At 41.0% G+C, this 11,369-nt stretch overlaps 1 protein-coding gene across 1 annotated transcript; it reads right to left on the bottom strand.

Annotated features, from left to right (window-relative positions):
* Positions 1-2,841: 2,841 nt before the first annotated feature.
* Positions 2,842-11,356, bottom strand: PPP1R15B (protein phosphatase 1 regulatory subunit 15B). The gene is made up of 2 exons (XM_051998560.1): positions 8,860-11,356; positions 2,842-5,679 (listed from the first exon to the last, which is right to left on the bottom strand). The coding sequence occupies exons 1-2, from the start codon at positions 11,353-11,355 to the stop codon at positions 5,467-5,469; spliced, it is 2,709 nt and encodes a 902-aa protein (XP_051854520.1). The 5' UTR covers position 11,356; the 3' UTR covers positions 2,842-5,466.
* Positions 11,357-11,369: the final 13 nt, after the last annotated feature.

The following is an 11,369-nucleotide window of genomic DNA, read 5'->3' as shown; positions in this document are numbered from 1 at the left end:
ACTATTGTACAATTAGATGGATTAAGAACTGATTCTAGGGCCCAGTTCAAAGAGTAAAATTTAATGGTTTGGTGTCCATTTGGCAGTTCTCTAGGGAGTACTCCCACACTGTGTTTAGCCTTGCTCTATTAAACATTTTTATCAATGAACTGGATATAAAGCATTGATGGAAGGCTTATCAAATATGTGTTAAGTCACAGATCTGAGAGGGATAGCACTGGATGACTGGACCCAAAAAGATCTAGACAGGATACAGCATTGGGTTGAATATATAAGAAAATATAATAGGGACAAAAATATAAAAAGAGTTATCTTGAGTTTAAAACAATGACTTTGAGGGAAACCCAATTAAATGGCAGATTGTCTGAAAAAGATAAGGGGGTTTTAGTAGTAGATTTCAGGCTCAATGAGTGCTAACAGCAGTGACCAAAAAAGGAAAGATCTTGGGTTGTCATAAGAAAAGCTTAGCTTTAGATTTCAGGCTCAATAAGTGCTAACAGCAGTAACCAAAAAAGGAAAGATCTTGGGTTGTCATAAGAAAAGCTTAGTTCCAGAGTGAGGAATAAATTGTTTGTCCTCCATTTTTGAAGAGGCCCATGAATTAAATTTGAAGCAAGGCAAAGTTGCACAAAGTCACCAGTCACCTTCATGGCCACTGGAACAAATTATTCCCATCCACCCATTCTGGGAAAGCCTTCACACATCCCCCTCATTCACCAAAAAGTTTGAGACCTGCTGATTAATCTCACCCAGAGTTAGCCCATCTGCTGAGTTTACCGTGATGTAGCTACTGTACATGATACAGCTTCCTGGAGCTACAAATAGAAACTCGGTGACAGGTGGACATCAAAGGTGGATGAGTAGCCCCGAAAAGGGTTCAGCAAGCCCTCACACCAGAGGTATTAGTCCTCCCTGAACACATCAGACAGCTGTCTACTATCAAACCTTTGCACTGGGTTCAATTCTGATAACAAGAGTTGAGCAATCAGAATTGCTCGGGGACCTTGTCTTCCAAGGAACACAAATAAACTTCACATGTTAGGAAAAGAGGGGAAAAAAAAGAAAGATATGATAACTTTAAGTATTCATATTTGAAGGGCTATATGAAAGTAGTACAATAGTTGAGTACCGGCCATCAGGCAGTTACTGCATTTAACCTCTGCCTTCATTTCCCGAACCCTAAAAGAGAGAAATAGCAGCACCTACTTCAAAGGGCTGTAACAATCAAGATCATGTGTTAGCAGTGTCTGGCATATGGTTGGTGCTATATTATCTTCCATCCCTTAATTGTTCTACTGTTGGAGAGAGGAAGAAGGGAGGTAGGTAGGGAAGAATTTTTGTCTCCCAAAGGCAGAAACCAGGAACAAATTTCAAAGACCACCATTTAAAACTGTTGCCAAAGACAACTCCTTAACAATTACTCTCATACATTATAGGAAATGAGTGGCCCAGTAATCAATAAGAGGGTTATAGGAAGTGTGTCCATGTACACTGGTATATGATGGATAGAAAAACATCAAATATTTTAAAACATTGCAATGGATTATCTTTCATTGGGTGAATTTTTTTTTTTACACATTAGATGCAACATAGGTCCATTCCAACCCGTAGGTTCTGTGACATATAACCTTGGAACTATTCACAAATTTCTAAGAGATTTCGATGGAAAGAAATAATGTTTGACATAGTATATGCTTCCTTACTCCACCAATTCAGGTCTAAACAGAAGTTACTATTTGTCTATGAGACTATGTCTTGACCCCAAACAGATTTTTTTAAAACTAAATTCTATTTATTTAATAATTTGAATATGAAATCTCTACATAAATCCAATGCTCATTAAAGTCTGGAAGACCCTTGTTATTATCCAATAAAGAACAAATTCTGGAATGAAGATAGCTGAAGTAGAGATGAAAAAGCATGAAATCAAAAGTTGGGTATCTGCTACCTGAGAATTCTCTGACTTCCAGGCAGCATTTCTGCAAATAAGACCAATTCTGCTTTCAGAACTGAAAGCTTCAAAGTACTCGGTTCTCAGGTTACATAGGTCCTTTTGGGCAGAGACCAGATCTGTTTCTCCAAGGTGAAGTCTACAACCCTGAACTGGAGAGCTGAACAAGCTGATAAACTTGAAGTAGTAACAAAAGTAAAAACTTTTAAGATCCTGAAATTGGAGGGAAAGAAGAGTTTTACAGTTGATTCACAAAAGTCTGGTCAACATAGTGAGGATGAATCATAAGCTTTGTCAGAAATAATTCAACATGTGAGTTTCTACACCTAAAACAGTGTTTTTTATAAGCAAAAGGAGAGGGGAAAAGAAAGGAATGAGAAATCCTCTAAAAGTTGGGTAATTTCATCATTCTACTTCATTTTAGAGATGTCTACTTCAATTTCCTCAGCTCTAAAAGGAATCGGACTAGACTCTTAAGATCCCTTCCAATTCTAATCTCTTAGGATCTTTTCATTACCTATAAAGGTTTTCAATTGTATTGTTTTTAATTATATTTTCTCTTCTGTCTCTTCCTCTTGGTCAGAAAAACTTTGAGTTTGTAACATATATCCTAGAAAACATACTAAATAAAAGAATTCCAGATAATAGTTATCATCAATCAAATTTAAAACAGCATATGACCTTCAATATCTCCGTGTTTAATTGTGCATTCCAAAAGGAATAACAAAAAGAAGTAATTTCTTGGTAATTTCAGATTGACAGGAATTTGGACTCTATGGCAGAATCTTGGATAATTCAAACCACCTCCACCATACCATAAGACATCAAGAATATGAAAACATTAAAATTGAGTAAGTGGAGATGCAACAAGCTTAAATTATTACAAAACATTTTATCGATGCAAATATTTTTATTACAATTTTTACAAGATTAGTTTTGAACAGTTTATACACTGAAATATAATTTTAGTTATAAAACCCCAACAAACAAGTTACATTTACATCAGCCTGGGTCTGTAAAAGCCAATCTAGAGGTATGCCAAGTCTCCTAACTTTTACTTTGCAAAATTATATAAAAATAAAATCTGATAATTAGTTACAGTTTTGATTTAAAGATGAAAATGAAGAGGTGCTCTTTATATTTCAACACTCAGAAACAAGCACATCTCTGTACAAAGTCTCCCACATACTACACTGCCATTTAAAGCACCATTACAGTTATAAAAGTTTTTATAGCTAGAACAGTTACCACCAACTTTACACTATGGCTAGAAAAAGTGACAGGTTTCTTATTTTCTTCAAACTAACTTGGGGTTCCCCTCTCCTCACAACCCTCAAGCCCAATACTCAAAAAATAGGTTGGGGGAAGGTTTGTTGGGTTTTTTTTTGGGGGGGGAGGGAGATAAGGAGGGAATCCTTAACAAAAAAGTTTATTCACAGTTGTAGTGGTCTATTTCCCTGCCTGTCACCCCAACCCAGGGGCAGAGGGGTTGAATATAAAGAGAGCCCAAATGAATAGTGTTCTGAAGTCCAATTAAAAAAGATGTTCCATAGCTTCTATGTATGCAAGAATTATACAAGGATTTTATCCGCACCAACTAATCCTGTGAACAAAGACAATTCAAAAAGAATTTCTATAGATCAAAAAATTTGAAGAGCAAATGATGCATGCTTTTTTCTAAGTTGTAAGATGCTATTTAAATTTAAAATAGCTTAAGGTATTATTTATAAGATCATACAAGATGTTGGTCAGTACCTTAGTAAAAGCAGTCATCTCTGTGGTAGACATAAAATTTACTCTGGCACTTAGTTTCTTTCCAAATTTTAAGGGAGGTCTTTTTGAAAAAAAAAAAAAAAATTAAGAACTTTGTCCAATATTAAAATTTGAAGTATCTTTATGGTTAACATACTTGGTGTGGATTTTAGAGCAAACTAGACATACATGGAATAGTGGCCAGATAGAGGATAAGTTGAGGTAGTAAACCTTCAAGGCCTTGTCTAATCCACTAGGTTCCTGATCTAAAAATTCTCTCCCACATGTAATCAAGTTAGACCTGGAAATTGTTTCTCCTACCCATGTCCTTCTATTACCTATAAGAGAAGGATAAGCAAAAATATGAGACTGTCCTTTAAATATTCAGTTAATGTTCCTCAACAAAGTAAATGCACAGGCCCGAAGAACTAACAGAACAAGCTCAAACAATAAGTGCACAAGCATAGAAACATAGGTAACCTTTGGGCTAAGTCATTGCTAACATTATCTAGCTGTTAGTCTACAGTACTATCCTTTCCAAAAGTTATTGGGCTTTACCAATTTATTCGCCACTTCTTTGACACTAACTTGGAATGACTGAAGTCTATATTCCAATATTTCAAATTGGAAAATTCAAAACTGCCAGTTTCCAAGTTCACAGTGTTACCCTGACAAGTTTTCAAAGTGACAGTGCTGAGGGGGCATGATATTAATAACACTGGTTTTTTAGTTTTTGTTTGTGTTTTTTAAAGAAGATAAGCAATCAAATTTTCTCCATGAACTTTTACCCTCTGCCTAGCAAAATTCAGCCAGGCTTAAATTTAAAAATAAAGTAAGCTTGTGCGATAGAGAAGTAATTTGGGATGTTAAGTTTTATGCCAATGAATTTCTGCCTTTTAAAAATTAAAAAAAAATATCATGAGGAAACATGAAAAATGTAAAGAACGTTTCTCAAAAGAGACTAAGAGTCTGTATTACTATGTATAATTTTAATGTGTAAAAAATTATAATTTATGGGTAAAAGATAAAGGTTTCCAAAAATAGGTTAACAGTATTTTTACAATCACTCTTGGCCACTCTGATCACCGAGGCTTAAATTTTGTCTGAAATTAAAATTAAAATTTACCACTAATATTTCCTTTAACAAAATTCAAAGTATAAGATAAATTTATTTTAATTTAGTAGTAGTATAAGCAAGACTGATTTCATAGCCTTAAGGCAAGAGGGCAATTATTTAAGTAGGTGGGAAAAAATATAACAGAAAATATAAGATTTTATCTTCTGTTTGTTGGAGTGAAAAAGAAAAGTATAAAGAGCACAAAGACTTTAAGTCAGGCATACATACTTTAAATTAGAATTCAAAGTGGGCTCTGAACCCTATAAATATTGTTTCCCTTCAAAGTTTAAAAAGTGCAAAATTACAACTTAGTAGGTCCCCATCTTCTTCACCAAAGCAAAAAACATATTCAAAACACATTCAACTTACACAACAGGATTAATTTCAAGAAAATAAGAATAAAAAAAGTCACACAACCCCACACTCTTAGGCTTCATTAAGAGGTCTTATTTCAACAATAAAACCAGACATACACTTCAAAGTAGGTTTGTTGCACACAGGTAACATTAAGCTGGGGGCACTGCATCCAAATTTCATTCCCTCTCAGAAACTAAAGGGCAGCTGCCAACTTCAGCTCTTAAAAGGATGACACCTCTTAAGAGGTAGTATGTATCAGTGGGGCAAGAGGGCTATCATCTTCCAATCACTAGAAAACATTAAATCTTTTGTAGTATGTTTCCTGGAGTTCGTTAAAAATTTTCTGTCTGTGCTCAAATGTCAAGCAGTATCCAATAGCATCTTCTGTTTCTTGAATTCGTTTCTGGAACCGACATCCATCCCTTGCTAATTCTTCCCAAGGTCCTTTGCGATCTTCATCACTGCTTATGTAATACTCGGTAACTTCTTCAAGAAAGGTTACCTACACAGACAAAATTTTAAAAATCAAACTAAATACATAAGCACTTTTTGATACTTTATACTCAATGAACAGTTATCGGAGCAATACTGCAAGTTAGTCCTCCTTATCCTTTCTATATTACTACCAATCATCATATTCAAAATGACTTTCATAAAAAGTTAATATAAGATATGAGGGAATGGGGGTAAGGACTCAACTTAGTGGCATAAGGTATTCTCTCTACCAATGCAGGCTATAAACTTAATTTTTTTTTAAATCTTGGCAACTTACTCAGGGTCACAAAAGGCTTTATGTCACAAGTGGTACTTAAACCTCTTGACATTGAGGCCCTCTACCACATTATCTTCCTGGCTGAATAATATTTAGATGAGGACTGTATTTTTTTTTTAATGTTTTGTTAGCTTTTATAGATAAAAAAGTATATTAGTCCAAGTGGGATATTTAAATTTTCAAATTTATGTCTTCTACCAATGGCAGGCAAGTATTATCTCAAGCAAATATTCATCTAGAACGTTAGGGGTTTTAAGCTGACAAAGTTTATCTGTAAATTTTTTCACAATTTATTGATTAAAATTTTTATTATAGCTTTTTTATTTACATGATATATGCATTGATATTCAGCATTGACAATTGCAAAACTTTTTGTTCCAATTTTTCCCCTCCTTCCCTCCACCCCTCCTCTCCCATATGGCAGGTAGACCAATACATGTTAAATGTTTAAAAAAAAAAAAATTAAAGTACATATACAAAAGGAAGCTCAGAATAAAGTTTGGAGCAGTATGTTGAAATACTCATTAAGTTTAGTTTTTCCCTATTTAAGTTGTTTAAGTTCATAATTTAATTGACAGGTTTCTAAAATTATCCCATTAGTTCAAAATTCTACTCATAATATAGGCAAATGAAGTTTTCAATAAAATTGTATTACTTAATGTGCTCAAAATAGATTTATGGGGGAGTCTGCAATTGTAAACACATGCCATAAAATGTCATTTTTTTTTTTTTACATTTCCATTAACTTGGTATATCCAAAATTATTTGTAATTTTAAAATTTTTATTAAAGGTAAAATATAACAGGGTAAGCAATGGAATCCTTAGTCCTCTTAAAATCTTGCTTAATTGATAACCTAGCGCTCTACACCTAAGAGACCAGACTCTAAATATGTAAATATCTGCCTTAAAGCATGTTCAATAGTTACATCAGCCAATCCCATTGTGGTTCACTGCTTTCATTCCTTTTACATCAGGCCAAGGAATACCCCTGAGTATAATTACCAGAAATTGTAATATTATACTAGATATTGCATTCAGGTCATTAATCACTTCTTGGTTCACTAGGAAAAATGTCACAAAATGCTTCCAACTACTCAATCTCTACTTTTCCACCTGTGCAACTATGGGCCAATCACTAAACACCTCTTGCTTCAATCCTTTCATCAGTAAAATGTGGGAGAGTTGAACTAACAGATACCATGAAGGTGCCTTTCCATTCCTCCCCTATGTGGTAACCAACATTGAGCATACTAACTGAATATAACTTAATAACCACAACATAGTAAAACTGAAATCATGATATAGATACAAAGAAAATCCAACTTAACAGCAAAAGTCAAAGTTCACTACTTTTTTTTTTACATTACAACTGGGAAAGGGCTCAAGATAACCTGTAGGTTACAACATCCCTAAGAGAAATGATTCAAACACTTCTCTTTTCACTCTACCATAATTGCCAAAGAGTTACAGTGACAAAAAGCAACATGGAATTCATTGACAAGTTTACAACTTTTAAAACTAAAAAACTGTGTTTCTATCAAGGAATTCTAGAGTAGTTAAGTAAGGAGCTTTCTTCCAATCACTTCAATTTACAGGAAGAAACTTGAGACCTAGAATTTAAGAAATTGAACCAGAATTCTAAGCTAATGAGTGAATCAGCTGGGACAAAAGCAATTTCTTAGAGATTAAAGTAAATATTTAACTTTTTAGTATTAGTAATTACTAATAGTATCTTGAGGGAATGAAGACCTGCCTGATGATAGAAGTTAAATGTCCTGAACCAAGAAATTACAGTACACTCTTGAAACTCCATGGTGGAATAATAGAATGAGACCAAAAACCTTATATGGTCAAAAGGAAGTCTTTGAAGAGCCCCAGCCCCAGTTCTTTCTCTTCCTGGAAAAAGGGTGGAGAAATACTGGTTTTAGTCATAAAAGTGATAAGAAAATTTAAGACAAGCTCACAAAAAGAGCGTTAATTAGCAGAAACCATAAAAGCCTTTACCTTTAGAGATAACAATCAAAGAAGGAAATCCATAAAAAGACCACCAGCTGGTGGGTTTTCTAATGAGGTAATATTTTTTTTAAGAACTACTAATTTGGCAGTTTCACCACAGATCTAGGAATTTTGTCACAGGTTCACGAGTAAAACAACTCAAGAGATAAAAAAGCAAACTACTATAATTTGACTTATATGCTTTGGCTATTTTTGGTATACCAAACAATTTTTAAAATTTCTTAAAGTAATTTAGTCATAGCCAAGCTTTTACAAATCAGCAATTGTGGGGGAAACGGAATTTTGCTTTTATACTAAAAAAAAAAAAAATCAAACAAACATATAGGTCCTTCATTCAGCCTTATACTTTACTACCACCATCCTTGAACTATGAAATCTGAAAATAAAAGTTCCAACAGTCTCATACAGTAATAACGAAAATATCCATTTCATTAAAACAGCATCTTTACAAATGTGTCGGTTGGATCCCATAACGAGAAACAAACTCACAATGCCCGGAAAGATGACATTTGTGTAAACAAGTGTAATTTTTAACGCTCTTGTTATCCCAAAAGAGAAAATATTCTCATGAATTAAGTAAGACATTTCCACTCTATCGGTATTAACATGACCTTTTTGACACTGGATCGTGAATTCTGTGTGTAATTATACCTTAGTTGTAATAATGGACATACCAAACTAAAAATGCAGTTTGCTAGTAACTTATTTGTCATATGAGGATCTTTACTTTGGAATAAAAATCAACAAGTACGAGAAAAAATGTAAATGGACCACACTTCACCAATTCTTAATCCAAACTTTAGAGAGGGCATTCCCCAAAATTTACTCATCACCAACGCCACAAATTTTCATATAAACACTCCATTCATTCCCCACACAAAAGAAGCAGCTACCTTTTTCCTGCGGGTGGTCGTGTGCCTTTCTCCGGAAAGAATCCCACACTGGACTACGTCGGTGACACCAGTCTCTGGGCTCCCTAACAGCTGCTGCACCTTACAGCTCAGTACGGTGTCGCTCCGAGAGATGGCTGCTGCCGACTCCGCTCGTTTGCTGGAGTCGCACGGGTCTCCCCGTTTTTTCCCTGCGGTCTGAAAAGGTGCTTTAAAGTTCAAAGGGTTGTAGGGATCATCGGAGTTACTGAAGGAGTTCCAGAGCCTTAAGTTCTCTGCTTCATCTGCACTAGATTCCCAATCATCCTCTCCAGAGCTGTGATCAGGAGAACCAGGCGGGCTTTCGGTCCAGGAAGAGCCCTCGACGGACTTCTCCGAGGAGTCCTCCCCGGAATCGCACCGGTCTACACTCCTTGTTCTAGCAGCAGTTTGAATGGTGGCTGTGAAGTTCTGAGGGTTATAAGGGTCTACACTGTAGAAAGAGTTCCAAAGGTGAAGGCCTTCCGCACGCTGCAGGCCGGGCTCCGATTCCGAGAGGGAACCGTCGCTATCAAAACCATCATCTTCCCCCTCCTCGTCCCAGGCCTCCCCCTCGGACTCGCTACTGGTGTCCTGGTCACTGGATGCGCCTCCCAAAATGTAATCTATCAATTTGTTACTACAGGCCGGTCTGGCAGAAACAGCGAAGTCGTCGTCGGGGCCGTCCACCAGGCCCGGGGTCATCTCCCCGGCGTCTCTCTCCAAAGGCAGGGCGCAAGCCGGCCAGCTGTCGCGGGAGCCCGGACTTCCCAGAAGAGACGCCGGCCTCTCTTGGGTCAGCGGCCCCGAGGCGTCCTCGGGAGGGTCCTGCGAGGGGAACGGAGACTGTCCAGGATTATCTCTGCAACATCCAGACTTCAAAGCTTGGCTCAGGTCGATGCGAAGCAGGTTGTGTTCCTCCTCCAGACTGTGATACCCGTGGTCCTGGTCGGGGGTGGGGAGCGCTTGGCCTCTGCTAGCCTGCTGCAGGAACTCCAGACGTTTCGTCCGGAGATGCTGGATTTCGGGCAGCCCCTCTCGAGAGAGGGGGGCCTTGTGCGGGCAGCCCCGCCCGGTGGTCCCGGGGCCCTCGGCGTTCAGAGGCTGGGGCTGCCGCCGCGGCTCCGCGGCCACAAAGCAGCCGTCCTGGCAGCTGAGCTCCACGCGCGATACACAGTCCAGCCCCGTGGGGTTCAGCACATAAGAGACCACGTTGAAATTGTTGAAGTGCTGAATGTTGAGAGCCCCGTGGGGGGAAGAGCACAGCTCCCCGTCCGAGAAGAGACGGGCCTGGAGGCTGCCGTGCACCAGCTCGGCGCCCCACAGCTGCCGCTGCAGGAGCAGGGAGCGCGCGCTCGCCTCCAAGGGCTGGCCCTTACCCTCCAGCTCCAGTCCCAGGTCTGGAGCGCCGCACGGCCAGGGCAGGCCTTCCTCCAGCCATTGCAGAGGGGCGGCGGCAGCCTCATCCGAGGGACAATCGAAGCTCGTGGCCTTCGGGGAGGGGGCTCTCGGGGCCCGCTCCAGCCAGCGGCTGGGGATCACGGCCCCCAGAAGCTGGCCCCACAGCAGCAGCTTCTGCAGCAAGCTGGGCAGCGGCGCCAGGAGCTGCGCCAGCAAGGCCAGCCAGGCCCGGGCCCGAGCTTCAGGCGGAGGGTTTCGAGGGGCCCCGAGCCCCGGCTCTGCATTTTTTTCGCTGGCGGGGGAGCTGGGTCCCTGCGGTGCCTGACGGGGAAGCGGAAAGAAGGGCAGCCGGAGCCATGAGGCCCCTTCTCGGGGCGCGCGGACTCCGGACTCCATGGGCTTCTCGGGACGGTCACTCGAGTTCGCGGGGCGGGGGCCGACGCTTATACGCCCTCGGCCCGGCCGAACGGCGGGGCCGGGGCTCCAGGCCGATGGTAATCCGCGGCACGGCAGGGGCGCCACCGGGGGAAGCGGTGACGGTGGCGGTCGGAGAGCCAAAGTCCGGAAAGCAGAGCGCAGGCGGCGGCCGGGGAGGCGGCGTCCATGGCGAGGGAGCGGACGAGGAGCCCGGGAGGGGCCGGGAAGCAGCTGCCTCAGGCAGGCGAGAGTCCCGTCACCATAGAGAGGACCCCTCGGACAGCGGCGTAGAGCAGATGAGCGGAGAGGCGGCCCCTCAGTGGCGGCAGGCGGGGACGGCGGCGGGGGGCCCGGAAGCCGGCGGACGCCCAGGCAGAGGCAGACCCAAAATGGCCGCAGTGCCGGCGTCCGGACGGGATAGCCCGCACCGAGCAGGGACGGAACTCGACAGGGCGCGCCGGCCGCACGACGTCGCCTCTTGGCCACGCGCCGACCGACGTCAGCCGCAAGCACTAGGGGAGGAGGGGCTCTTCTCGCCCGCATCCGGGTCTCCTTGTATAGGCCACGCCCTCCCCCTCCCCCACTCCTCTTCTCTCCTTCCGGAGGTAGGCCTCTTTCTACCCGCCCCCCTGCGTCGTTGTGGCTGGTACGTTGGAGTTGCATCAGCCGCTCTGGGA

The sequence above is a fragment of the Antechinus flavipes genome, chromosome 4 (assembly GCF_016432865.1).
Source record: "Antechinus flavipes isolate AdamAnt ecotype Samford, QLD, Australia chromosome 4, AdamAnt_v2, whole genome shotgun sequence".
Classification (NCBI taxonomy): Eukaryota; Metazoa; Chordata; class Mammalia; order Dasyuromorphia; family Dasyuridae; genus Antechinus; species Antechinus flavipes.
Note: the sequence above shows the minus strand (reverse complement) of the source record. Positions and strands in the feature narration are given on the sequence as shown.